General features: G+C 43.7%; 10 protein-coding genes across 10 annotated transcripts; 5 read left to right on the top strand and 5 right to left on the bottom strand.

Moving 5' to 3' along the window:
- Nucleotides 1–248: 248 nt before the first annotated feature.
- Nucleotides 249–2,251, bottom strand: I203_100751 (uncharacterized protein; the record flags this gene model as incomplete). The annotated part of the gene is made up of 3 exons (XM_019149975.1): nucleotides 249–260; nucleotides 342–1,203; nucleotides 1,314–2,251. The coding sequence occupies 3 exons, from the start codon at nucleotides 2,249–2,251 to the stop codon at nucleotides 249–251; spliced, it is 1,812 nt and encodes a 603-aa protein (XP_019000671.1).
- A 1,109-nt stretch (nucleotides 2,252–3,360) lies between these two features.
- Nucleotides 3,361–3,967, top strand: I203_100750 (uncharacterized protein; the record flags this gene model as incomplete). The annotated part of the gene is made up of 3 exons (XM_019149976.1): nucleotides 3,361–3,741; nucleotides 3,800–3,854; nucleotides 3,942–3,967. 3 exons carry the CDS (start codon nucleotides 3,361–3,363, stop codon nucleotides 3,965–3,967), a joined length of 462 nt encoding a protein of 153 aa, XP_019000672.1.
- A 2,167-nt stretch (nucleotides 3,968–6,134) lies between these two features.
- I203_100749 (uncharacterized protein) lies at nucleotides 6,135–6,939 on the top strand (the record flags this gene model as incomplete). Its single annotated transcript, XM_019149977.1, has 3 exons — nucleotides 6,135–6,515; nucleotides 6,616–6,646; nucleotides 6,716–6,939. 3 exons carry the CDS (start codon nucleotides 6,135–6,137, stop codon nucleotides 6,937–6,939), a joined length of 636 nt encoding a protein of 211 aa, XP_019000673.1.
- A 172-nt stretch (nucleotides 6,940–7,111) lies between these two features.
- I203_100748 (uncharacterized protein) lies at nucleotides 7,112–11,141 on the bottom strand (the record flags this gene model as incomplete). Its single annotated transcript, XM_019149978.1, has 13 exons — nucleotides 7,112–7,168; nucleotides 7,259–7,591; nucleotides 7,670–7,870; nucleotides 7,934–8,006; nucleotides 8,070–8,085; nucleotides 8,166–8,493; nucleotides 8,612–8,880; nucleotides 8,935–9,117; nucleotides 9,194–10,454; nucleotides 10,525–10,625; nucleotides 10,686–10,832; nucleotides 10,897–10,976; nucleotides 11,038–11,141. The coding sequence occupies 13 exons, from the start codon at nucleotides 11,139–11,141 to the stop codon at nucleotides 7,112–7,114; spliced, it is 3,153 nt and encodes a 1,050-aa protein (XP_019000674.1).
- A 441-nt stretch (nucleotides 11,142–11,582) lies between these two features.
- On the top strand, nucleotides 11,583–14,007 carry I203_100747 (methylenetetrahydrofolate reductase; the record flags this gene model as incomplete). The annotated part of the gene is made up of 6 exons (XM_019149979.1): nucleotides 11,583–11,873; nucleotides 11,965–12,289; nucleotides 12,407–13,044; nucleotides 13,148–13,531; nucleotides 13,647–13,766; nucleotides 13,843–14,007. The coding sequence occupies 6 exons, from the start codon at nucleotides 11,583–11,585 to the stop codon at nucleotides 14,005–14,007; spliced, it is 1,923 nt and encodes a 640-aa protein (XP_019000675.1).
- A 447-nt stretch (nucleotides 14,008–14,454) lies between these two features.
- Nucleotides 14,455–15,409, bottom strand: I203_100746 (uncharacterized protein; the record flags this gene model as incomplete). The annotated part of the gene is made up of 4 exons (XM_019149980.1): nucleotides 14,455–14,579; nucleotides 14,721–14,832; nucleotides 15,055–15,220; nucleotides 15,303–15,409. 4 exons carry the CDS (start codon nucleotides 15,407–15,409, stop codon nucleotides 14,455–14,457), a joined length of 510 nt encoding a protein of 169 aa, XP_019000676.1.
- A 280-nt stretch (nucleotides 15,410–15,689) lies between these two features.
- On the top strand, nucleotides 15,690–17,742 carry I203_100745 (diphthamide biosynthesis protein 1; the record flags this gene model as incomplete). Its single annotated transcript, XM_019149981.1, has 7 exons — nucleotides 15,690–15,876; nucleotides 15,958–16,093; nucleotides 16,168–16,220; nucleotides 16,297–16,365; nucleotides 16,446–16,992; nucleotides 17,082–17,325; nucleotides 17,407–17,742. 7 exons carry the CDS (start codon nucleotides 15,690–15,692, stop codon nucleotides 17,740–17,742), a joined length of 1,572 nt encoding a protein of 523 aa, XP_019000677.1.
- A 275-nt stretch (nucleotides 17,743–18,017) lies between these two features.
- Nucleotides 18,018–19,906, bottom strand: I203_100744 (uncharacterized protein; the record flags this gene model as incomplete). Its single annotated transcript, XM_019149982.1, has 5 exons — nucleotides 18,018–18,108; nucleotides 18,187–18,270; nucleotides 18,399–18,802; nucleotides 18,944–19,149; nucleotides 19,228–19,906. 5 exons carry the CDS (start codon nucleotides 19,904–19,906, stop codon nucleotides 18,018–18,020), a joined length of 1,464 nt encoding a protein of 487 aa, XP_019000678.1.
- A 447-nt stretch (nucleotides 19,907–20,353) lies between these two features.
- On the top strand, nucleotides 20,354–23,508 carry I203_100743 (ATP-dependent RNA helicase DBP4; the record flags this gene model as incomplete). The annotated part of the gene is made up of 8 exons (XM_019149983.1): nucleotides 20,354–20,518; nucleotides 20,574–20,634; nucleotides 20,693–21,103; nucleotides 21,200–21,552; nucleotides 21,648–22,085; nucleotides 22,172–22,546; nucleotides 22,623–23,189; nucleotides 23,260–23,508. 8 exons carry the CDS (start codon nucleotides 20,354–20,356, stop codon nucleotides 23,506–23,508), a joined length of 2,619 nt encoding a protein of 872 aa, XP_019000679.1.
- Nucleotides 23,509–24,063: 555 nt separating this feature from the next.
- I203_100742 (uncharacterized protein) lies at nucleotides 24,064–25,051 on the bottom strand (the record flags this gene model as incomplete). Its single annotated transcript, XM_019149984.1, has 2 exons — nucleotides 24,064–24,345; nucleotides 24,437–25,051. The coding sequence occupies 2 exons, from the start codon at nucleotides 25,049–25,051 to the stop codon at nucleotides 24,064–24,066; spliced, it is 897 nt and encodes a 298-aa protein (XP_019000680.1).
- Between the last annotated feature and the right edge of the window lie 2,844 nt (nucleotides 25,052–27,895).

The raw sequence follows: 27,895 nt of genomic DNA, 5'->3' as shown, positions 1-27,895 counted from the left end.
CGCAATCCTTCGGATGTAATCGTCTGTGATCGAGGTATGAAATGCCAAGGTTACGCATTGACGCAGGACACAAGAATATAATAATTGCATCCCAAGATATAAGATATATAATCATGCAAAGTTCGTTATGAGGCAATTGTATCCTTTAAGGCGTTTTATGTTTCTTATACTGTATGAGCACCGCACTGATTGTGATCCATGACCCATCCATGAATGTCTTCATACTTCTGTCTATATACACTAACATTCTAGATTCCGACCTACAGGAGTCCGACGTTAAGGTTAGTACGATTGCATATGATGGATATACTGTCTTCAATGAAAATGTAAGTGTAACTCACCTCATTCTGCAACAAGAATCCAACTCTTCTTTGAGATTTCGGTGCTGTCCTACCACCTGTCGTCCTCATTTCCTGACACACGAATGAATCTGGTGGACCAGCCCAATCCTCCAGTACGTAATTACCTGAATCATGGGCTGGATCATCACCGTGCGGTCCACCAAACAAGTCTAATGCCAGTTGAGTATGTGATACACCCCCGTAGGTGGTGATACATCGGGGGTTGACCAATATCCTAGCAGGGGTAAATGCAGAATTGGGAATGAGGAAAGCTGAAGCTGGTAATTCTTGAGGTTTTAAAGGTTCTGGTGCAGGGTTGGCAGCATCTTCAGCCATTGCATCTACATCCGTACCTGAATCTTCATCTTCTTTACCTCCTTCAGCACGTTCTTCGACTTTCGGTTCATCCCTCTTGCCCAACTGAACAGCGGATTCAGCTTCCAGTCCCAAATCGCGTTGGTGAACATCGAAATGTTCAGATAAATCCCTTTTATGTGCTCCAGTCAATTTCTGATGACCCTTCTTACCGCCTTTCAAACCACCTCTAGCAGCGTCCGTCCATAGATCCCGACAGAACCACATCTGCGCAGAATCCATACAGGCCATTTCGGGATCCCAGTTAGGTTGTTCTTGCGTAGTGGACAAGTTGTGAGATAAGGGGGATGCTCGATAGTGGATATCTCGATAATATGATTGTTCAGGATCAACGACGTGAGTACCGGATTCACAACAGTATACTTGGAATGGTAAATGGTGGGTGAATCGCTCGGTACCGGTCTTATCTCGTGGTGGACCTGCTTCGGGTTTAGAGTTGGATTTGGCTTGTCGGAAGAGGTTACCTTCGATATCTCGAGTCCTCCATCTGGCATAGTTAATCAATCATGTTAGTATCAACATCTACTTGACCACTTTGCACGTGATGGGATGGCTTGTAGGAGGGATACTGTGAGATATGCAGTGTAAATAACTCACCGATCAGAGAAAATGAAGAATCCATTATGTTCTGCCCAATCCATTCCACAAACCATCGCTGCGTTGTTCGCCTCACTAACCCTCAAACTTTCCAAAACATCATTAGGACATGTGAAACCTTTCAACCAGACTACTCTGTGGAACTTGATCGATCTTCTATGCCAGAGTTCATGTAAAGGCTCCAAAGCCAGGTTTCTAGCCTCCGCTTCTTCTAATGGGTAATAAGTGGCCGCCGGATCGACAGTCATAGGTGGAACTCTTCTGATTCTAAATGCTATACCCAAAATAGTCATAACCGCTTCGCAAAGATCTGCTAGAGTAGGAGTGGAATCGGTCGAAGCTTGATCTAACATCGATACGAATATATTCCTTGTACCTAATCTTCTTGCTAATTGAACGATGATTGCCAATTGATCCACTAAGAAATGGTCTGCGGAGTGAATAACGATAGCGATATAGTATAGGTGATCTTTCGAAGCCAAATCTTCATAATGATCATCTCTACTATTTTGACCAAAGGGTCTGACCAATGTTGGACAAGCTGATGCCACCCATCCGTTGAATTGTAGTAAATCATCTATCACCGTTCTCATCACTTGAGTATCCAGATGAGCGGTATCCTTTCCAGTGATGAAAGGTTTCTGAAATCTTGTCCAGAAATCTAATAAACCTTCTGAAACTTCCTGGTCAAACATATCTGGTCGATCATCTCTACCTTGTCTTGATTGCAGGAAAGGATATTTCGATACGTCGAGGTATTTGTCATTCATCAATACCCTCTCAAATACACCATGAGATTGAATCTCCTCTGAAGGGGAAGATGAAGAGAAGAATAATGCTCGGATGACCAGGATACCGAAGAATGCCAAGGCGGCTCGGATGGCTAATCGCTGGGTATGAGGAGTAAAGGTGATGGATGGGGTGGAAGAAGGAGGCATGCTGGGCGAATTGGAAGTAGGTGATAGAGGACGTCGTCGTCGAGATTCACCGATCCCCAGGTTGGGGAAAATAGGCGAGGCTACAAGTAGATATATAGATTAGTTTTTTTTGGCCAAGTACGGGATGTTTATGACTTAACGTGTGTAGAATGTGATAAGAGTACAGAGAGAGAAGAGTAGAGGAGTAGAAGAATCATCACACACAGGAAATTTTGTCAGGTGCTCACGAGCTACCTATCGTAGCTCGGTCACAAAGTACAAATGAAGTACTGTCTATAGTCGTGTATGGATGGGGATAGGCGAGCAGGAAGATCTGTCTGTGCTCCAGGATCTGGAAGATATGGCGATTGGTGATCTAATCTGCGGTGGGATCGTACGAGGGATTCCGAGCACTGCTCTCCAACTTTGTCTATGTCGACTGCCAGGTCGGTCGGTTGATCTTATCAGTAGGGATCAAATGGTCTTGGCCAGCTCGTAGCCGCAATCTAGTTATGAGATGTTATCCATCTTCTCGAGGATTGACTGATGAGGCATAATCCGCGTCAAAAGGCAGCACAAGCATATCCAGGAACCGAACAAGCGCGTCCATCAGATTGAATGGTCTATTTCCGACTGTGGCACATCAGGGGGGGATGTGGCGATGTTATTACATGTGTAGTGTGAGATTTGTGTAGAGATCAAACTATCCATGCTGTCTCGAGCGTCTCCGAATATCGAGCATTTGGCGAGACTCATGGTATGGTTATGACTCCATTGAATTCGAAGAGGGCCCACATGTATACTCAGCTATGGACAGGATAAACACTCGTGGGGTCAACGACGGAAATGATGACATCGTCATCGCGATTGGATCGTAAAGGAAATTCTCTTGGTGTCGAACATCAGAAGCGTATAGTCTCTCCTTAGTCCTCAGCGCCTTCCTTTTGGGTGGGTACAAAAGAGATTCAGGTCATTCTTCAAGCTCCACCTAGACCCAACGAGTCTGGAAGAGGTTTTCGCTCCCGCGAACCATTAACTCAAATGGCTTCATTCTTTGTTAACTCTACCCTGTTGTCCTCTTTCACGGATTCCACTCTTCATAGCGTCAGCGAAGGTACACCCTCAAAATCATGAGCCCACAAGCTGAGAATCTATATAACTTCCCGCCCGATTCACAGGAGGTATCTGGTTCGGGCATTAGACGATCTTTTCAGGATCCCTCGAATCATTTTGCAACTCAGCTCCTCTGCTTGAGCGATGGGACATACAGAATTCCCTCTCAACCTGATAACAGTTTCGCACTTCCAGAACCCCCAGCATGCTCCGATATCAACTCTGATTGGTCTAACAACGCTACGCTCGCACCCATAGGCGATCAGTCCGAAATCTCACAGTGGTCAATTCCAGGTGCCACGGACAGCTTCTCTCTGGCATGCGTGCAAGCTGATGATTACAATGAGATGGCATTCGTGAACAGTGCACCTCATGAAAGTCGAGCAGGCCGACCAAGGGTAAGATGAGATATGACTCCCGGATCAGAAGTTTGAGCTGATAATTGAGATACTACAGAAACAATCAGGCTCTGGGACTTCACAGTGTCCAAAGGAGAGACGCAGAGAACAAGGTAAGCCGAGTTCTAGGCGAGATGATAAAGAGCTGATCAGAAGTCATCACAGTAAGAAATGCTCAAAGAGCTTTGCGACAACGTCAGAAAGAGCACACGGAACTGTTAACTAGCCAACTAGAAACTTGCAAGGTGCAGGTGAATAGTGCAATGACGAGGATCGAATTTTTAGAGAGCATTTGCCGAGATAGTGGTATTGAGTATCCTCCTTGGGATCTTGGTGGCTCGCATGCGGTGCGTGATGGTGATTCTCAGGAATGGAGGTAGGAATATTGCATAAAATTGTTATGAGGATCATCATCGTCATAGAGAGACTATAAGACATATTGTTAAACTCCATATTCCTTTCGACTCCCCTTCTCACAAAGGCTAATATCATGTCCATCTGCCCATATCATCCTTGATTTACATTGCACTTTACTGTACTTGCATATCAATGGCTCGGTTCGGTGAAAGTCGGTCCCCTTTCTTACCCCGATCCCAAGAGTATCTCCTAGGCGGAAAACAGTCTTGGTATATCGACCATACATCGACTACCTTGCTGCCACTACCAATAAATCCAAGAAATTCATCCAACCCAACCATTCAGACATTCTTTCGCTCACATGACAATCTATCGTCGAAATTTGCAATTTTGGAGCAACGCCCCGACGGTACACTTTACAAGTTCGACACTACTATGCCTCGAAGCGCCAGGGGATGCTTTGAAAAGTTGTAGCTGATGATATTGAAATCACACAGCAGGAGCCTCTGTTGATATAATCCTAACTGCTAAGGAGAGGAGAAAGCACCAAAGTATGTACGGCATGGTATCATTTTCATACGTCAAGGACCGCCGCTGACGACCTATGATTTACAGACCGGGCTTCTCAGAGAGCCTTTCAATAGCGCAGAAAAGACCAAATCACTTGCTTGGGAAAGGAGAACCAATCTCTCAAAGCTCAACTCGCAGCAAGTACCGCAAGAGTCACGTACCCGGAAAGCTTATGTATATCTCATGGAAACCCATTTGTTCCAGCAGACTGGACAGCGGAATCTGGTACTGTGCAGCTCAAGGTTCCAGATGAAGATATTTGACTGCTTGCAGAACAGCGATGGATTGTGGCGCAGTAGCTCGAATGAGGATCTGATGTAGTTTCAGTACTTCCTCTCCTTGGGAATATTGATGTGAGTTATGAGCCTATTAGAACACGACATCTTGTTCGTTCTCTTGCAGTAAATAAGCATACTCAAGCCGGATCCAGGGAATTTATTCCAGTATTGTACCTTCTGGTCAGTATATATGTTTATGCACCTGCTTGAGCGCATCCTCGCAGCATATTTCATAAAACGAAAGTCGTCCTGCTCAGTCCCGAGCTTGATCATGCAGTCCCCACTGTCCAGTCTGACGTTCAACACTGGTGTTTGATGTTTTCTAAGATTATGACGAGTTCAGCATGACGATAGTCAAGCTGAACGTTGAACGTATGATGAGGCACAAAGGCCATCATCCTTTGATTACAGAAGTGTGGCAAGACGTCGTCCTTTGATAGCCCGCTACACTTCAGACTCAGCTTAACGGGTCTAGCTGGAGGTGAGCCTAGTCCTCAAAGGGGTATTACTATCCCATAAATTCCAGTATTATTTCAGGAGCCAATTCCTTCACCGAATTCTGTTTCTGCTAAACAACATTCCCTGACATTTGTTACTCACTTTTGAGCTTCAGGTCTAAGATGGACCCATACAGCCACAGTCACAGACGAGGACGTCAAGATCCGCAGAACCCAGACACAGTCGGTTCCCCTGCCAAGTTTGCCGAAGGAGCATTAACGTCACTCCCTTACCATGTGGACACCCCCACCCCGTGTACAGTGGCTCTATGGTGGGTTTTTGGAAATTTTCAGAAGGCTGCAGTGCTTGCATATATTCAGATAGAGCCTTGAAAATTGGTACGTGGGTAAAAGAGCACTGTACTACCTCGGCATAGGACTTGCATGCATGCATGAATTAGTGAAAAGACGGGCAGGACCTAGTCAAATTTCTCTCAGCCAAAATTTTGGCTGAGGAAATTTTGATCCGTGATCATGTCACACACAGGCTTCATGCATGCGCTTGAGGCATAGGATGGGTTACCATACTTAGGGTCTATCCATATACCAAATTCTAAGGCTTTAGAACAAGGGATGCATGTTTAATCAAGAGATGAAATATCGGAAAACCTCACTGTAGAGCCACTGTACACAAGGTGGGGGGTGTCCAGAAGGTAGGTGAGTGACGTTACCGCAAATCACCTTTAGCCACATGTCCGCTGATTCCCAACACCCTATGGGGGAAACCGCAACTCACCAAGGTCATCCCTCTCTGAGTGCTAGAGTCTATGACCCTCAATGGGACGACCCAGCATACCATCCGCCCCATATAGGTAGGAGTGCTGCATTCTTAACGCGTCAATCGGAGTATCAACAGCACACATACGAGGGACTATTTAACCCTTCCGGCCTCACTGTTGGTATCGGCGCTTCGAATAGCCTCGCACTATCAAGCTCTACCCAAGGGTATGCTGATAGGTTGTTCCCTGGGGAACAACCTCAGTCAGATGATGGACTTAGTGTCATCACTTGCACAAGTGATGCTAAATCAGATCATCTCAGTGACCGGGCATATAACATAGAAAACGAACGTGTCAGTTGGTTTCCGATCATGTGTGGGATACAGTATGAAGAACGGTGCAATACATCAGTAGTGTAAGCTCTTTGCTGACTCACCTTTTTCGTGGCTATAGTCACTAGCAGATGAAAGGAAACGACAATCTAGTGAGTACATGATATGCCATGATAATGTCGGATGCGACGATTTGTGCCAAGACTCTGGCTCGCGGATAGACGTAAAGGCAAGTCGAAGATTTCGACTTCGTCAAAAGGACAAATTGAGGGAGATCCCAGATTTGAAAAGGACGATAGAAGAACAATCAACCATGATTGAAAGTCAGTCACAGAGGATCAAGCAATTAGAAAGATATATAGAATCATGGAATCTATCCGTTCCCAAACAGGAGCTGTCCAGGGATTTTGATTCTGGTCATCACGATGATACGACTCAATACTAGTCTCGACTTTCTCTACCCGAACAGGTCTAATCGTGACTTTGTGTAGTATTCAGTGTAAGGGTTGGCTAGCTTAGGAGAGATTATGCAGTGTATATGCATACAACATTGGTAAGATAATGAAATCTCTGTATCAATATGTTTGTAGTTGTGATGTTCCGTTGTACGTGAATGTCTAGTTCGTTGCCAAGAATGTTTGAGTACCGAATAATGTTTTAGCAGCCGCAACGATCTATCGAAGATGAACAGCATTGACATCAGCAACCTTTCGTTTGGCCTAATCAACCGTACCTGCTATACGAGTAGAGCATCGCAAACTCACCTCTTCAAGTATATTACAGACCTCTCCCAATGCTTCATTCTCAGCCATAGCATAAAGAATAGCCATCTCAGCTTGATAGTCCACCTCCCCATTACCTTGAGCACTGGAAGACCGGTTCATAGTAATAGGCGAAGGCGAACTACTCCTATTTCTACCTCTTATATCTTCTTCATTGAATGTATCCCTAAACGCACGTATATCTCGTGCATGTTGGTCTGTCACTTCCATCAACTCTGATAGAGGTGATCGAGGCGTGGGGAGGAACTGCGGGAGAGGGGAACGAGAATGGAAGGAATGTGCGCAAGCCCATAGGTTAATCAGGATAGTTGAGATCTGAAATAAAGCTTTAGATCAGCCTAGTCTGTCTCACTTGCATGAGAGGAGCAATTGCAGGTACATATTTACACTTACCAGTTCCCTTCGTATAGGTAATACGTCTAATACTGTCGCCTTTCGAGGTACACTGAATCTCAGTAACCTAATTTCTACCAATGTCTCTAATAGTCTTTCACTGGCATCGATGATTTCCGAATACAACCTGACCGGTCGAGGAAGTAAGGAGATTTCTTGTCTTTGTATGGCTACCAAGGTTCGAGATAATGCAAATTCGCGCTGGTTGAGCAGAAATTCGTCGTCAGCTATCAAGAACATGCTGGAAGCACTCAGACTAGTCACCTTGATTTTAGCTTCCAGGTCGTCGTACTGCTTATCGTCAACCCTGTAAACGAGAGATGACCGGACTAAATCTCTACGACAGACAATCGATCAGCTATTCCACCTCAGATGCGGAACAAATTATATAGCTGCTTACCTGCTCATTCTCAGGTCTACGCGTGGTCGAATCCTAAATTAGCATCATTTCCATCTCCAATCGCAAATACGATACGGTGTTGATCAAGGGACTTACAAAATTCCGTGATCCTCTCCATCGTCCCACCTACGGCTCTGAAGTACTGTACTCTCGCATGAACCGGCCAGACAAAGGACCCAAATAGTACAGCAGCAAAGGTACCAATCATGATATCTGTAAACCTATACCAAGCTAAAGTGAAATAGGATTGACCGTGTGAGTCGTTCAGATACGTAATGAACAATAAAGGAGGTAAAGTGATTCCAGTGGATACACCCAGACCTGGAGTTGAGGTGTTGAAGAGGATATGCCACGAGATGGGGACCGTACATGCTGTTGCTAGTATCACGAGAGCGTATGGGTTTTCATGAGCTATTATTGCGCACTGTGCAGTGATGCCATATCATTAGCATAAATGAACATGGTAGGCTTATGGAAACAATAGACGGAAGATTACGAGAATTGCGGATCACTGGCAATGGCTAGATGGACGAATCACTCACAACGTATCCCACGACAGCTCCGATCAGACATCCTAGTCCCCTCAAGAACCCAACTTTGAGAATTGCTCCCGTAGTATCTTCCAAAACGAACATGTAAGAGACTACCATCCATCCTCCACGAGAGGTATCATACCACTTTCTTCCAGCATGACCAGAAGGTAGAAAGGCAGGTACGGAGAGGAGTGAGATTCCCAGACCCATCTTGAGGGAGAAGAGTACATGTCTTGAGTGTTTGAGCTGATGGAAGAACCGAGACACCATGATTCGAGCTGTTCTGATGATTAATATAAGAGTGTATGTGGGGGAAGAGATTGGATACTTACCTCTGACGACACCATGCTGATCCCACCCTCTTCTCCAAAATCTACATATGCTATCTCTCATGTCTCCATGTTCGGTGACAGGTGATCGCCGATGATGCAAGGTCGCAGTTACGAAATCCATGTCTTGATATTCTTTCGTTTCGTCCTTGGGCTGTTCTTCTTCCATCACTAAATCAGTTTCGTCTGTACGAGACCAATCATCCTTGATCAGCCTAGATGACCAAATAACACTTTGCTAGACCGTCTCCATTGGACTTACTGGGAGGCTGGCCATCCTGTGCATTCTCATCATCTTCATCCTTATCATGTCTCATCCATCCCAGTCTGAAAACTGCGATCCAGCTAAAAGGTGTGATCTCCCTGGGTCCCATTCCAATGACCGTGTTTGTGAGTCCATGAACATCTCGAGCCAGATCTAAGAGAGCAGTCATGTAAAAAGCCAGTCTGAACCTATCTTTGTTCTTCAATAAATTTGTCACGTCTGTCGATTCCGAGAAGGATACATGTGGGTTTATCGGACTTGGTGTCAGAGGCGATTCAGAAGAGGTCGATTGGGTATGTCGCAGATCATCAATTCCTCCTCTATTATTCAGACCTTTCTCCGTTCCGCTCAAAAGAGTACCTAAAGCTCTCTGAACGTCGGTGAGCACATCTTCCAGATTGACCCTAGCATCGAACAACTCTTCCCTCGTTTTCGCATCCTCCACCTTATTTGGACCCGGCCAGTGAAACTTCTCTGCGAGAGTGACATTCACAACTTGAAGTGATTCTACGATAACTTGTACAAGATGCTGACTTGCGTCCTTCAGATCAGGTCGAGTGTTGAGCGGTATACTCCTATGTAAGTCCGAAGGCCTACTATAGTTGCTAGTAAGATGCCGTAACTTGTGTTTGGGCCATGTATCACCACCCGGTGCTTCTCTCTCTGATGATACTGACGCTCGAGATCGATGTCGACTGAAACTCAACGATCGACGATGTTTGGGTGTACCGCCAGCTACGCTACTCGGTCTCGAAGGCGGGAAAGATTTGTGAAGAGCGGCCTGTATACGTTCCCCAGGTGCATGACTTGTCTGACCGAGTAATGGGTTTCTCTGAAGTTTCTGCAGTGATTTAATGACTGCCAGTAAAGACGTCGATTGTCGTTCCAGTAGTCTACTATCCCTAATGTACGATGCACTGGATATATGCAGATTTGCTACGATACCTTTCAACTGCTTGGCGAGTTTGTCTTGATTAGGTGTCTCTGATGGTTGAGTCTGAGCTTCTAAGGTATAATTACCTGAGCCATTTTCGATCTTGTTGCGCCTGTCATGTTGATGCGTGAGTGGATGGTCTACATCTAACAAGTTTGATATAGATAAGGGAAGCAGTGAACATATCGTTTTCACTGTGTTATCGATCTGTACGCCGATTTGATTGTGGGATTGATGAGGTGCCAATAGAAGAGTGGGAAGTAAAGCGAAGATAGCCGAAAATATCACCACATAGAATTGTTGTAGGAAATGGGCTGCTGTAAGCTGAATGGTAGAGAAGAGAACAATGAGTAATGATATCCATATTACAAGCCTAGTCCCAGAATACACTCACGTGCGTTATGGACTGTTGACTAGTCAGCGAGAAGATAGGAAAGAAAATCGCGATTTTGGAGAAAACATTCAGTCGACGGGATTTACTACGTATAAATCCGACTATACATCAAGATTAGCATCAGGATTTTTTCCACCAAAGATAAGGTGGTACAAGCTTACCGATCAATGCTAGTAACGCAAGACCCAGTGCGAGAATGGCTCGGCTCTCAGCTGAATCTGCCCCATACCTCCTTCCGCACCATGCAGCAACTGCCAAGGTCGCCGTAGCCCATACAATCCCAAGTATACCCCCTATCGTACCGAGAACTGAAAGGGCAGATGTAAGTCAGCTATCATGAGTATCCCATGGAGACCTGGTACGGCAGCTCACCAGTTGCTTCTAGCTGTACGCTTATCTTACCTCTAGGGAAGAAGAAAATGAGGTTCGAAGTATACACAAGAAACGCCCACCTGCGAGCAGACAGCAGGCATCAGTACCTCGATGATGCTACCTGGCACGAATGAGACCCACTGCCCGGCAATCTTAGACCAAGGCCTGATCACTACGAATACGAAACTCAAAAAAGCACACAGAGTCGGTATAGCCAGGAGTCGTATCCTGTTTAACCAATCCATCGTTTCTCGTTTCTCAATACTACTTGATGATTGCAAGAGCCCGTATGTCCCAAACTAATTCGATTTTTCCATTGTTATCATTCTACTGTTCTATGTTGTTGCTATACACACTTTCTATTTCATGGCGATCATGATGGGTCTATTGATACAGGCATGTTGTGAAGTGAGAAAGTGAAATTCCGATATTTATTCCAGCTGAAGATGGGGTTTTTTATTTATTTACTTGGTTCGCTTCGATCCGATGCTACGTAATTGGCTTTATTGCCGTCGGAAAACGGAATCAAATTAAGCTTGGGACGAAGTATGGCGAGATCCGAGTTTTGCTCGAAAATACGACCACAACACAATACACTACCACCTTAAATCACCATAATCTTTCACTCTTCACATCACTCGCAGTCAGTCAATAGCACCTCTCACAACAATCATATACTTCCCATCATGCCAAAGATCACCTCTCTTCTGGAAGATCGGAAAGGTCCATTCCACACCTTCGAGTTCTTCCCACCAAGGACGGAAGCAGGTCTGGTCAATTTGCTCGATCGTATTCAGAGATTGGCTTCTGCTCCTCTCCCTTCACCTTTGGCGGTATCAGTCACTTGGGGAGCTGGAGGCTCAACAGCGGATAAATCCTTGGAACTAGCTGAACACATCACCAAGCTGGGTCTGGAAGTTATATTGCATTTGACATGTACGAACATGCCGAAAGAGAAAGTCGATCAGGCTTTGGAGGTGAGCGAATGGCATATCATTCCTGCTTAATTACGCACAAGCTGTATCTCATATGTGTGCTTACGATACGTTGTCTCAAATAACCTGTTAGAAATGCAAATCACTCGGTATCCGAAATATCCTAGCATTAAGGGGTGATGCACCACGATCTGAGGAATATTCCACCGACCCAAACCCCCAGCCAGATTATTTCCAACATGCCGATGATCTTGTCCGATACATCAGGAAGAATTATGAGAATTATTTCAGTATTGGTGTAGCTGGATATCCAACTCCTCACCCTGATAGCGAATCATTTGAATCGGATTTAGAATACCTCAAAGTGAAATGCGATGCAGGAGCGGACTTCATCGTCACGCAGTTGTTTTACGATGTCCAAGGGTTTTTGGATTGGGTGAAAGTTTGTAGAGAGAAAGGTGAGTTTGAGCCACCGACATTTGTCACATATTTTCTTTCATCCCTTTTCGCATACTTATTGCAGGTGTTTATATCGTTGTGTACTGATATCATCGGTATGACCATACCCTCGATAGGTATCACACAACCAATCATACCCGGTATCATGCCCATTCAAAACTTCTCTTCCTTCCGAAGACTAGTCAATCTCACCAAATGTCCCGTACCCGAGTCAATCTCTTCCGACTTATTGCCAATTTCATCGGATGACTCGTCCGTCAAGAAGTATGGAGCTGAATTAGCTACTAAGATGGTCAAACAGATCTTAGAGTCTGGACTAGTCCCCGGAATCCACTTTTGTACATTAAACTTGGAGAAATCAGTTCGAACCATATTAGAAAACCTCAATTGGACTGCTACTCCTACAGTGAAGTTGGAGAAATCACCTCTGGTGAGACATAATAGGTTAATTGAAGATGATCAACCTATCACCAACGGTGCGATAGCCATCAATGGACATTCAACTTCCAACCATAACAATCAAATATCGGAATTATCAATTAGTCCAAGTGAAGCGAGTCAACTCGCCCAATGGGGCTTACAACACCACTCGTTACCTCCTGTTCCCAAGAAAGCTGCCATCCAAGGTGCGCCCTCGAATAGTGGTCAGGGTCAAGAAGATTCGTGGGACGAATATCCAAATGGTAGATTCACGGATGTGAGATCACCTGCTTATGGTGAGATCGATGGTTGGGGAAGTGGTTTGAAGATTACCGTGAGTGAGGAGATCTGTGCAATTCTCGCATTTCATCAGTCTATCAAGAATGTATCTGTCATATATATGTGCCACGTTACTAATGTGTGGTTTTACGTTGCAGGCTGCCCAAGCATTGAAAGAATGGGGTACACCCACGACCCTCTCTGAGCTTTCGGAATTCTTCACTTCGTACCTCAAATCATCACCTCAGACACCTACCACTCCATTCTGTGACTTACCACTGTCCCCCGAGTCATTGACGATCTTACCGTATTTATTGGAATTGAATTCGGCGAAAATGAACTGCTGGACTGTGGGTTCACAGCCTGCTGTGGATGCTATCAATTCCGAAGATGCCATACATGGTTGGGGTCCAAGAGGCGGATATGTATTCCAGAAATCGTTCGTGGAGTTCTTCGTCAAGCCCGAAGAGGTCAGAAAATTGAAAGAGAAGGTTGAGAAGAGAGGTGGGGGTAAGATTAGCTTTTATGCTGGGAATAAGAAGGTGAGCTGTCTGTTTCATTAAATATACATCCACGTTGTGCAGAAGTCACCTTCCACTGTGATCACTATTGTCTCAATGAACATCCCAATTGATGTTCGTTTACTTTGAATTATAGGGAGATTTCAAAACGAACACTGAAGAAGATACTGTCAACGCAGTTACATGGGGTGTTTTCCCAGGACAAGAGATAGTTCAATCGACTATCATTGAGACTGAATCTTTCTTAGCTTGGAAGGTGAGTTGGGTGCACATAAGAAAAACTGAATTGGTACTTGGCTTGCTGATTATGTTACAATTGTTATGCAACGTAGGAAGAAGCATTTGATATTTGGACAGAATGGTCATTGCTTTATCCTAGACATTCACCCGCACGTAAATTGTTGGAAGGCATAGCGAGCGAATGGTGGTTGGTCAGTTTGATCCATCATGATTACAAGGACAAAGAAGCTTTATGGAGGTTCTTGCTTGAAGAGTAGAACCACTGCCAACGTTAACCAGCTCGCGGTAAATGATCAAAAAAAATCAAAATCAAAAATTCAAATTCAGAAGGAAATAGAAGGCTTAACCAAAGAAAAGAACATAGAATTAAACAAGTAAACGAATGATAATCTTGTAAGCATTTATTTATACTATACAATCCAACTTGTAATCTCTCACCGAAGAGAAAAAAACTATATATATCCAGCATTTGTATCATCTAGTTCTTTTTATATAATATGAATGCAAGAGAAACCAACCCGATCCAACTCGGTTGAATATCATATGAAGTCAACATATTCAATAGTTCAGTTTATTCTTGATGCTCGTGGTTGATACTTTGATATTGATGATGGGACTAACTCGGTTGAGAGATTGTGGTTATAATCTACATATAAATTACACTGATCAAACATGATACTATATATCCAGTTTCTATACTTTGTTTACTCTTCATCACTTCCATCCGTCTCACCTTCCCTCTCATGTTCCTGTGCATTCATACTAGCCAACAAATCAACTTCCACTTCTCCACCTTTCTGGTTCTTCTTCATCGACTGCAGACGTTGTCCTAAAGATGTAACAAATACAATATTAGCTTCTTGACAAACGAGGTGTACGATATTTCTTCACAAGTAGATATGAAATTAGATAGAAAGACAGGATGGATAGATCATTTGGGGATATGATAGTATGGTATGAGATGACTCACTGAAGATAGTCGCAATAGCTTCATTCGTCTTTCTATCCAATTTTGACATACGATTGTTCATGTCCCTTTTCAAATCCCAATTAGCCCGTTTAGGTTGGATATTGAAGAGGTCCTATAATTGATGTTTAAGAGTAATATAGTCAGCGCACTCCTCTTTTTCTGTATACCTCGTGGATCTGTTGCCCTTCTCTCCGTGTGCAAGCCAGCTTAAGACAACTCTATCTCCTCTTCTTAGAGGACATCCTGTATACCATTGGAGAGCTCCATTCCCGTTCCTACTTCCCGGACTCACCACATTCCCCCACTAATATGATTAAAGCGAAGAAATACTCACCAATTCCTCTTTCCTCTTCTCCTCATCCTCTTTGATGATCTGTTCCGCCAGCCCTTCAACATTCTTCTCAACCGTATCATCGTTATCATTCTCCTCTTCCTTCCCTCTCTTTCGTAATGTACGTGTCTCCGGATCGTAATTTCTCTGCTTGAATGCGAAATGTGATCTATCATCGCATAGCAGACATAGCTCCACTGGTGAGATTACTTCCTTGATAGTGTAAGAGAAGTAGAGGGTGGTGGACATACGATTCTCCATTAGCATCGCCGTTCACATCTTTACCCTCTTTCCTCCTTCTCAAAGCTATCAGTCTCTCCTTCCTTGCGGCTGTGTTGGCAGCTAGGTTGTTCTCCATGTTGTATCTCTCTGAAATGCTTCTTTCGTCCGATCGGTGATGTGATGAGAGACGGATTGAGACACACTTTGCAACAACTTGACTCTTAACTTGAACTCGACCCAACAAGGGGAAGCAACAAGATGAATCAAGAGTATCGACCGTGGGAAATTAATCAATCGCAAGTCATTTTGCCACCAGGAAAAAGTTGAAAAAAGCGTTAAACCACATCAACATCCAAACCATCTTATAGAGCACTCTCCATTCTATAACAATTCTAAGGCAAGCACAAATAGACACGATGGACGCAGTAGAAGGTATAGAGAAACCTATCAACCCCAAACCAACCACCAAGCCGCGAAAGAGGTTCGTGGGAAGTTCCAAAGCCGGTAGTTCATCTTCGTCGGGTAGAACACCAATACGAAGAGTTGCGAATCAGATCCCGGATGATATACTGAATGATCCCCAGCTGAATGCTGCTATAGCAGGTCAGTCGAATTTCTTCATACTCGGCCTTGTCGCCATGGTCGTGATTGTATGTATAACTGACATGGGGGGTCTTTTGGTAGGATTACCGGGAAATTATAACTTTGAGATACACAAGACTATCCATCATATCCGACGAGATGGTGTGAAATCTGTTGCATTGCAGATGCCAGAGGGTTTGATGATGTATGGATGTGCGATTGCGGATATTATCGAGATGTAGGTATCACAACTGCCCTCTCCATATTGTATGATGCGCTTTGCATTTACTAATGATACTATTTTATCTATAGATTTACTGGTGCTTTACCCATGTTATTGGCTGATGTGACTTACGGGGCATGTTGTCAGTTTCTTCATCTGCAACTAGAGACAAACCTGTATCTCCATAAGATTCAGCTGATATATGATAAATTGAACAGGTATAGACGATTATACAGCTAAAGAGATGGGTGCAGAGATGATAGTACATTATGGACATTCATGTTTGAGTAAGTTGAATTAAGCTCATGAAAGACTTGTTTCTCGTTCCGACTGACCAAATCGTCGATATTCGACATGATCTATATAGTTCCTGTATCCCAAACAACTCTAAAAACGCTATACGTGTTCGTTGAAATATCCATCGATACCAAACATCTATCCCTATCTGTTCGACGTAATTTCCCTTCTTCCCGAGAAGCCTTCCACCGCTTGGTCTTGGGTGCAGGTGCAGCACAGCCAGGATCGAAAGTCCCTATTCAACTGGAAGAATCAGACCAAGTCGCCCAGAGCAAATCCTCAACAGCTACAGAAATACCAAACGCTCCCGAGAAGGAACAGACAGAAGAACAACCACTACCGACGAGATTAGCTTTAGTCTCTACTATCCAATTCATAGCTTCCATCCAATCCCTTCGAGATGATTTGGAAAAGTCCATGTCACCGTTACAAGAACAGCAGCAAGATGCAGTAACAGAGAATGAAAAGCAGGATGGGCCGTTAAGTAAAGTCGAAAAAGGTGAAATAGGAGTATGGAGAGGGAAATATGATATAACTATACCACAGGTCAAACCTTTATCACCTGGTGAGATACTAGGTTGTACAGCTCCGAAACTGGGTGAGGTGGATGGGTTGATGTGAGTGATCAATTTCTCCTCGAGATAAATGGACTTTCTTCCATTTTTTACCATTCCAACGGTAACTGAAACCCCATTTACTCTCGTAGATACGTAGGAGACGGTCGATTCCACCTCGAATCCATAATGATAGCGAACCCATCCGTACCTGCGTTCAGGTACGATCCATACTCCAAGAAATTCACCAGGGAGACATACGAGCATACTGAGATGCGTGGAATAAGAGGCGACGCCGTGAAAGAAGCTAGGAAAGGGTTGGTCGAGAAAGGAAGTGGGAGTTGGGCAGTGTTGTTAGGTACATTAGGTAGACAGGGAAGTCTGAGCGTTTTGAAGGTGGGTACGATTATGTTATGCTCGTAGTCTCGTTGAAGTCAGTGGGAGATCACACTGATTTTGATGGATTGTAAACAATAGTCAATAACTTCAACTCTCCCTGCCAACTCTATACCTCCCTTATTAATCCTTTTATCTGAACTATCACCTTTGAAATTATCATTATTTTCTCAAGAGGAAATATCAACCTTTATCCAAACGTCTTGTCCTAGATTATCGATCGATTGGGGTTACGCATTCTCCAGGCCTCTCTTAAGTCCTTACGAGGCTAGTGTAGCCTCTGGTAGAATCAAGGGATGGGCTGGTCTTTCACTCACAAATACGAATGAAGAGAAGGGAGAAGGGGATTATCCAATGGATTTCTATGCCGATGCGAGTTTGGGACCTTGGACACCTAGACATAAAGTCAAGGCTTGATTGTGATCCGATCCTTCGGATTTACATATGTAATACAATATAGGATAGTAAAGGTACCTAGTATATGCATCATGTATAATGTAGTTGTACATGACAATCAATCCGATCCGAATTGAGGGTCAAAATTTGGTAACTACGATCACTTCACCCAGTCAAGATGCAAAGGTATCTCCATATGTCAGAGAGACTAATGCTGTCCTAAGCGAATGGCACGCTGACTCTCACCAAGAGGGTTTTATGCTTGATCAATTGTGCGCATCAGCAAGCATATCAATCTACTCAGCTTCCCCTTCTTCCTCATCTCCTGCCTCGTGATCGTCGTCGTCATCACCTCCTCCAGGTGGTAGTGTAACATAATCGTTCAATCTGTTTATCGTTATCCGTCAATATCAAAACGCGGACTCATCCATTTTAAAGAGTCGTAATGCGAATTGAGCAACTCACAATCTGACAAATGGTCGCATTACTACTAAAACATCGTATAATTGTTCTTGAAAATCTTTAGAAATGACTTCATCATCTGTGAAGCTAACAACGGGTGATTCAATCAATTCAGACCTCTCCGCATATACCATAAGATTTATCATGTCCAGTATTCAGGGTTGATGTATAGAATGAACATTCTTTCGTAAGGGTGTAAAGATAGTTACACTCACTGATGTACAACAGCTATACTCCTCAATTTCAACAAATCAATATCTTTATGATCCTTCTCGACTCCCTTGGGAGCAACTTTGAGTTGATCATCATTGCCAAAAACATTCTGTCTTCTACCCTTCTTATCAGCTTTAGCTTCACCAAATAATCTCACGAAATCAGGATGGGAAATACAATCTCTGAATCTCTGTGGATCGGTGAGGAGATGATGTCGTATTTGTGCTAATTCATTTTTACCAGGTTGCCATATCCCAGCTGCCAATAGGGATTTATCATTGGAAGAGATGGATAAATGATAAGCTGCCCATATGCCTTTACGTCCACCTCTACTTGTTGACATTGAGAAATTACGTTTGTAAGGCGTTTTGTCGGATGAGAATCGGACGTCTCGATATATACGATGCTATGGAAATCCCATTTTCATGATTAGCTTTGCCTATCGTTGTTTTGGTATTCCTGATGCAAGTATATCTCAACCGTGTGAATCTTGAATTGAAGATAGCAATTCTGCCCGGTAACATGTTTATCATTTGCCCACACTCACTATAATATCCTTAGGCGGTAATATAGGCACCTCATCATCAGCTTCGTGGAATTTCATCTGTACCGTCCCTACAAAAGCCTTCCACTCATTCTCAGCTTGTCTGAAAGATGGTTCGTGCGATCTAAACCATTCTCTATCGTTCCTTTCGGGTATTTGAAGGTTCTTAAGGAAATTCAACGTATTTTGAGATATCCGTCCAGGTGGAACTGGAAGTGAACGATTTACTTGCTTAATGACCGTTTCATTCCTAGCTCATCCATAGTGGGAGAAAAAAAGGTACTCACCTTGTCCAGTTTTGGGCGCAGGATATATCCTCCCCGCAATTTCCTGTCCTTCTTCTAATTCTATTTCTTCGTCATCATATTCATCCTCATCGTCGTATCCCTCAATCTTCACATCGGATTTACCCTTCCCAACTCCAGTCCCAGTCCCATTAGACAGTTTGACTTTTTTCGCTACTCCTCCACCTTTACCACCACCGGAGACGGATTTCCTCTTATTACCAGTTTTCTTCTTCGGTTGGTCTTCATCTAAAAATTCCGAATCTATTGATCCGTCTTCATCCGATTCCTCTTCAATAAGTTCTTCAGGCTCACTTGAAGATGAAGGATCGAAATCATCTTCTGAGCCTCCGTCATCTGATGAGCTCGGTTCGTCAGATTCTGTCAATCCACTAGGTGAATCTCCATCTTCATCTTCTTCAACTTTCGCTTTCCCTTTCACCTTCTTCGATTGTGCTACCTTGCCTTTGCCTTTGGATTTATCGAAATATGGCGAAGTCTTTGCTCCTTTCTCGATCCATCTACCTGACGATCTTCTGCTGGGTGTCGAGGTGATATTGTTCTTCAGCGGTGTAGAGGGTTTCTTGGCTGATCTGCTCGGTGTGGATTTAGCTGATGCGGCTGATAGTCTGGGTGATGACCGGCCTTTGGTCTGCGTTGGTGTCGATTTGGCTTTGGCCATATTGACTGATGAGTTTGGGAGACTGATTTCTTGGTGATCCTTTCCTTCGATATTACTATCCTCTCGTTCTCCGATGTGGATGTCTGCTGATTGTGGAGCTATGAGGTGGAGATATCCCTGCTAGCGTTCGTCTCTTACGGCATGTGCTTCCAAAGTATCTTCTGAGCTCCTCCACATCTTCATCTCGCACCAAAGCGCGTCAACAACATCCCATGACGACATGACATTACATTACCCAGTCCATTCAACTATCCCACGGTGATCCCAGGACTGGGTCAGGCACAGCTCACGTGGTGTCTTCTGATATTTTCAGAAATAAAAGTCAAGATTTTTCTTGGATCCATCTGTTGACAAGTGCTTGTGACAGCATTGTATCACTCTTGAACAACATCTGAGCCATAAACAAAATAGTAACAACGTCACTGTGGTCAGGCCCTACTCTTCAAGATGGCTTTCGTAGATAACAAAGCTTCTTCCTCAAAGACAGCCGCTGGACCCAAGGGGAAAGGCGGCAAGGGCAAACCCGCTCAACCTAGATTGAAGAGCAATCAAGCTAAGAGGTTGAAGATCGATGAAGAGTTGAAAGAGCTCCAAGCAAAAGTAGATAGCTGGGTAAGCTGACTCATATCACTGGAAACACTTACCGCTTAGCTGACGACTTACCCAGATACCTCCTGCCGAGATCACTCTGTTCAATGAGCTACCTCTTTCTTCCCGAACTTTGAAAGGTGAGTTGATCTATTTTCCGGTTCCATGGTTCATTATAGCTCATGAAATATCATAAAGGTCTCAAAAGCAGTCATTTCCTCAACCCTACACCTATCCAACAATTAGCCATTCCCCCCGCGCTCCGTGGCCAAGATCTTCTTGGTTCAGCCAAAACCGGATCAGGTAAAACCCTTGCCTTCCTCATACCAATGTTAGAGAGATTATACCTAGATAAATGGGGACCGATGGATGGTCTGGGAGCAGTAGTCATATCACCTACAAGGGAATTGGCCGTACAGACTTTCAATCAACTAAGGGATATCGGAAAATATCATAATTTCTCAGCTGGTTTGGTCATAGGTGGTAAACCACTCAAAGAGGAGCAGGAGAGATTGGGAAGGATGAATATCCTTATTGCTACTCCTGGTCGATTGCTGCAGCATTTAGATAGCACAGTCGGATTCGAATCTTCAGGTGTAAAGGTTCTAGGTATGTGTCATGTCACTATCTCGAACAGTACTCACTGTTCTGTATGAATTGCAGTATCTGAGTTCGAGCTGACTTGGTTTGATTTCGATATTATAGTTTTGGACGAAGCGGATAGATTACTTGATTTGGGATTTCTTCCAGCCCTGAGAGCGATCATAGGTCATTTGTCCCCTGGTATTTCCACTTCGAACCCATCTACCAGACCCACACGTCAGACACTGTTGTTTTCGGCCACTCAAACGAAAGATCTAGCTGCATTGGCTAAATTATCGTTATATCAACCTGAATATATCAATTGTAATAAAGCTGGTGAAGAGGGCGTGGTACCTTCCAACTTGGAACAGTATTATGCTGTGGTTGGCCTCGAACGGAAATTGGATACATTATGGGGCTTTGTGAAGAGTCATTTGAAGATGAAAGGGATTGTTTTCGTTACTTCGGGTAAACAGGTCAGTTTGGGTTACGTTGCTATACATTTGCTCTGAACATCTGATGATCGTTCTACGAATACTGACGATCGGTGCCGGATGAAATGTTTTTTCAGGTCCGATTCATCTTCGAAACGTTCAAAAGACTTCATCCCGGTCTACCATTAATGCATCTCCACGGAAAACAAAAGCAAGCCACGCGTCTAACGATCTTCCAGAAATACTCTAGTTCCAAACATGCCTTGTTGATCTGTACCGACGTTGCTGCTCGAGGTTTAGATTTCCCCGCGGTCGATTGGGTGATACAATTAGATTGTCCAGATGACGTCGATACGTACATTCACAGAATCGGACGAACGGCTCGATATCAAGCTGGAGGACATGCCCTGACGTTGTTGTGTCCCAGCGAGGAGCAAGGAATGTTAGATAGGCTCAAAGAGAAGATGTTGGATGTTAAGAAAATAAAGATCAAACAGAGTAAAATGGGTAATCTGAAACAGCAAATGCAAAATTTCGCTTTTAGAGAACCTGAAATCAAATACCTAGGTCAAAGGGTGAGTCATGCTAACAAGATGGACTAGTCTGATTCGAATAGCGCTTCCAGAGGTCAGAGATTAACTGATCGGTCGATGACTTTTAGGCATTCATCTCGTACATGAAATCGGTTCATATCCAAAAAGATAAGTCTGTTTTCAAATTATCAGAGTTGCCGGCCGAAGCTTTTGCGGAGAGTTTGGGATTACCTGGTGCACCACAGATTAAATTTGCGGAGCAGAAAGCTTCGAAAGTCCGAGGTGGTCAGAAGAAGGATGAGATTGAGAAAAAGGATGAGGAGGAAGTGAGAGTGGAAGAGAGAGGTGTAGTGGGAAGTGATGAGGAGTCTGATGAGGATGAAGAAGAATCAAGTGAAGCAGGGAGTGACGAGGAGGAGGAGGAGGATGCTACAGACTCGGCCGATGAAAATGAAGATGGCAGTGCAAATGGAAGTGAGAGCGACTCTTCATCAGTTGACAAAGTAAGTTCACCATATCTTCGGTCATTCCGACATACTGCCTTCGCAGTGCTCATTTATATACCTTCCGCGTGATCAGCCTAAATCCGCCCCAGCAGTCCGAACAAAATACGATAGAATGTTCGAGCGAAAGAACCAATCTATTCTTACTCCCCATTATTCCGCCCTGGTCTCTCATGGCGAAGCCGAAGATGAAGAAGAGGGGGATGACGATGTGTTTACGTTGGCAAGGATGAACCATAATTTGTCGGATGACGACGATGAAGGATCGGATGGTGAATTGCTAAAAGTAGCGGAAGGCAAAAAAGATGCTGGCAGTGGTGCCTTAGTAAAGGGATCAGAGAAACCTTTGATAAGTTCAGATGATCTATCAAAGAGGAAATTAAAAGCTGCCACCTCTAAAAAATCGAAATTGAAGACAGGTGGTACAGGAGAGAAATTGATATTCGATGAAGTTACAGGAGAATTTAGGAATTTCTATGAGACTGGTAAAGATGTTGAAAACCAATTCATGTCAGAAGCTAAACGAAGGGAGTACTTGGAAGAACAAAGGGAGAAAATGAAAGTGGCCAATGAGGTTGATAAGCTTGTGGCGAAGGAGAAGAGGAATGAATTGAAGAGGAAGAGGAAAGAGAGGGAGAGAGAGGTGAGTCAATGGATGGATGGATAGATGTTATTTCGCTGCACTTGACTGACTGAAATCCTTTCGATTATAGATGCGTAAAGAGTATATGTCTGACGAAGATGCCGATGGACCCGTGGCGTATATAGGAGGAGCAGACCATGGTGATAATTCGGATATCGACGAACGATCGCCTTCACCCTCACCTGAACCCGAAGTCGAAGTTAGGAATAAGAAAAAGAGAAAGAACAAATTCAAACCTGATGTTGAAGAAGAAGTTGAAAGTAAAGGAAGGCTGGAGGATGATGAAGAATTGGCATTGAGGTTGTTACAAGGTTCTTAGATTGTCAAGGTATATTGCATGCATTCTTGATGTAACTCCAATTCGACTGAATGATTCACCGTTGATGGGAATGATCAAAAGTCATCATACCATATCCACTGCATTTTGTTATCGATCCGCGATTTGTACTTGATCTCTTTTCATATTTTATCATTCGTTTATTTACTACATCACATTCCGTGAAAGCCAAAAAAGTTCTGAACTAAGGATTAAGACTATCAATACAGCTCATGATCATCAGAGAAAAGAAGAAAATTTATTTTGTTTCGTGTGTTTCAAACCAATCCAACCCTATCCAGAGACAAAGCTATAAATACAGTATGAAGAAAACCATCATCGACCGAATTCGTGAGAAGGGAATGGAAACAATCTAATATTCGTAAATATAATGAAGATATATAGAGAAAGTCATGAAGAAGTCGTTAATGATATCGCTTGTTCCTTTGTTGTTTTTGGTTATGAACCGAAACGAAGTGTATGAATGTGTGGCAGTAGCAGCAAGATGTCAAACACCGTGAAACCAAAATCCAGAAAAACTCTTAATGAAGTGATTTTTTATGATGAAATCATGAGATGGTCGACACCTTGTGTAAGATCATTATCGCCTTGAACTTCATCTTGAACGACCTCCTCTTCGTCATCTTCACGGTCATCTTTTGCTAGTCGATCATTCTTGAACAGCAGGTCGTGTGGTGTAGTCGGAGTTAGGATAGCGGTCGATGCTGAAGAAGCGAAAGACGACGATCTGGAGGATTCATCTTGTTGTCTGGTAGATAATGATGGTCTTGGTGGTGTGAGAGATGGATGAATGTAAATCGTAGGTATGGATGGTGGTGACTACAAAGTACATTTCACATATGTCAACGGATTGATCCAACACTATCAGGTGAACAGTAGAATGATTTGTACAATGGTTTTTATGACTCACTTGATATTCGGCATTTACATCTTTCTCGCTCAATACTCCACCTCTAAGGTTGGAATTGGAGTTGATCCTCGTAGGAGTCCTTTGCAAATTGATATTCTCGATACCCATACCCATTCCGAGGGGTCGTTGCATCTGTTGAGTGGGAGGTGATGTGTTTCCCTTCTGACCTATCGAACTCAACGTCCTCTCCAGCGGAGGAGCCACCAAGACTCTCTTATCGGGAGATAAGTGTCCGGACGAAGGGGCAGATGCGAGTGCATAAGTTGAATTGGAACTTGAGGCACAGAACGAATGTGATCGATGAGAGATAGTGGGTCGTTTTGGTTGAGAAGGTAGAGAAGGAGACGAAATAGGTGAGATGGGTGATATGGGACTTGGGATGGAGTACGGAATCACCCTCTGAGAAGAAGAAGAAGAAGACGAAGACGAAGACGATTGGAGCGAAAGTAATCGTCTAGGTAGAGGCCTCGAAGCTGATGAGGCGAATGAGAATTCCTGTGGTCTCTGGGGATTATCGAATGGGTTAGGAGTAAGGAATGGAGCAGGAGACGGTTGGGGTGAATATGATTTCTTGCGTTGGGTGGCATCGAAGGAAGGTGAGGGTGAACGAGACATTGTTGCTGACATTATTGCAGGATGTATCTTATCGATATTCAATTGTAACGAGGCGGAAAAGGGATTGATGGTTTGCTGAAATACTTATCTATTAATGAAATCACGAAATTCAAAAATCCAGATTCCAAATTCCAGTAAAATATCAGATGATCAACATGAGCCTTTACGATCCACGAAAGAGTCTTTCGTCTTGGCACAGGATCCAGCCAATAGATTTGATCTAGACGGATATCACGCCAAAGCGTTATCACTTGATGAGCGATAGTCGATGGTGTTCTTTTTTTGAAACAGATTGAGGTACTGATAGTGCCAGTGATAGCTGATACTGTCACTCGTCTAGTCTGAGTGGGACTTATCCGGTTTGATCTACAGATGATGTATATGCTTCTTACGCGGTGAGCTTGAGTCTGATTGATGACGAATCGGTTTCACACCTTGCTTTCTGCACAGGTGAAACGATATTGATGAGCGGTCCTTGTGAGGTGATAATAGGTGGTGAACGTGAACGTCGAGGGCGAAGTAAGTTGAAGAACCAGTTGAAACGAATTGATGTGATGTGATGTGATGGTTCAGTGATGTCTCGGAGATGGTGTATCAATAATGTATTGGTAGATTTATGAGATATGGTTAAAAGAATGAAATGAATGAATAGTGTGAGAGAGGAAGAAAGCACTTGTGCGAGAGAGTGATATATATCTTTTGATGATATTCGATGCGAGAAGAACCGATTGTCTTCTCCTTTGATAGATCTCACTGGTGCTGATGCCGATGATTCAAGATGAGGAATACTATCTTTTCAGACGTCCCGAGTTGTGATTACACTAGAGAGTATTGCTATATTTCTTTCCCACGACTTGGTACGATAAAATCGACTACTGGAGCACCAAATTTTGACTTTGACTTTGCATTTTGATTATGAGTCAGTGATGAAATATAATCATTAAAACCCAACTCTAAGCTTTGCATTTGCTCTATCTTCTTGTACGCACTACTCGAGTATGCCGAGTACCGTTCCGGTCGCTTTTCCCCATCCTCCAGATAAACCTCTTCGGATAGCTGTGATGATGAAAAAGGGGTTTTCGACTGTGAAATATTGGTTTGCTTGTTTACATTGTCTGTCATAGTGAAGCGTCATCATCGTCGTTACTGACTCACTGGAGATCCCTTGAATTTCGGTTCAACGGTGCAAACCAGAGAAATTTCAAGGTGCGAGCGAAGGAAAGATACTGAAGATCACTAGCGTAAAAAAAGGAACAGAATCTTCCGATTACCCCTGATTTACCTTGTTCACAGAAAGATAACAAAAGTTGCTTTAGGTACTTTAGGTGCTTTAGGTGACCCGTAGATCAGGTTTTCACATACTTGAAGCATTCCAGCCAGGAATAGGACTACAAATTAAATCCTTGTCACGCCCAGCCCACCATTCCAGACAGATAACGAAAAATACGGAACATGTGTTGATACATGACGAGAGATATTACGAGTAGTCAGTCTTTTCATTACGTGTTTGCTGAGTACCGAGCGATAACGTGCTGAATGGGATCTGGAATTTCGATTATGATGGCGATTTCGACGTTACTCGGCTCATGGATGAGTTTGGACACACTACTCATAAGCTACAACTGCACATCTTAGGCTAAGATAACTTTGAGCGCGCAATGTACGAGAGTTTCTGGGAAAACGAGGTCAAGCATATCCAGCATAGCATGTGAGATATGGCTCACTCTGACCAAAGTTAACATCCTACCCATGTTAATTTGTCATTTGTGACTCTGAAACAGTCACATCGGCACGGACAACCAAGAGACCCCCTCGGCACTCTTCCCAAACAGCATGATACATGTACAGATATGTATGCGGATTTTGTACGAGTAACTTATTTGTTGATCCTAGGATATTCCGGTATCCCAGGACCCGAGCCGGAACACGGCGAAACGATGTCCGATCGCTTTCCCACTGTATCTACAAACGCTACGCTACATATGCCAACGGAATGTTTGGTATAGGTTGTCCCTGCACTAAAATCAAATGTTGCTTCTCACACTCTCCGAAATGTAAGGCCGAGCAGACTTGATGACCCCAAAAAAGCAAGCGAAAGCAAAAGTGATTCACGCGAAGGCCAAGGGGGAAGAAGGCGTCGGATAGGACGGGACTGATTTTCCAAAAATTCTATAACTGCACGTAAGTAACGATCAGCCAACCTTTGCATAAGGATCTTGACTACAATCACAGTACAGTAGTATGTACGAATGACGAGGCGACTGACGGACCGGACTCTCCATGGATCACATCGCCTTGGTTTCATATACATACATACATATATAGAAATACACACGACACCTCTCTCGGCAGATCGCAACGGAATGGAGTGAAACAAAAAGCATTCCGTTCAGTCGAATCATTTGCGCTGTTTGACCTTCGTTGACGTTGGGGATTGACTAATAACCTATCTGACGCCAGGATTGAGGTATGCGTATGCATTACTGCCGAGTTTCAGCATTAGTGTAATTGCAGTGATTTGGTGGTCTCACAATATCTCTACTCACTTGGCTCAATTCAAAACATGTAACGAGGGAGACATTTGAGAATGACGCTCACCTATGACCTAATCGATATGCGACGGCAGGTGCTGAATCGTGAAGTATCGTCATTTTGTTTCTCATTCGGATAAGACTAGGAAGCGATGGGATGAGACATTCTCCCACATGTTCCGGGTGAGTTTCATACGTGGAGCACGAGTACGTGTACGAGTATGAATACACTCTTGGATACCATCACCAATCTATCAAGTGAGCTGAGTAATGTGGACGTCATTGTTGTTTTGACCATCATCAAGCCTGACCT

The sequence above is a fragment of the Kwoniella mangroviensis genome (genome assembly GCF_000507465.2).
Source record: "Kwoniella mangroviensis CBS 8507 chromosome 1 map unlocalized Ctg01, whole genome shotgun sequence".
Classification (NCBI taxonomy): Eukaryota; Fungi; Basidiomycota; class Tremellomycetes; order Tremellales; family Cryptococcaceae; genus Kwoniella; species Kwoniella mangrovensis.
Note: the sequence above shows the minus strand (reverse complement) of the source record. Positions and strands in the feature narration are given on the sequence as shown.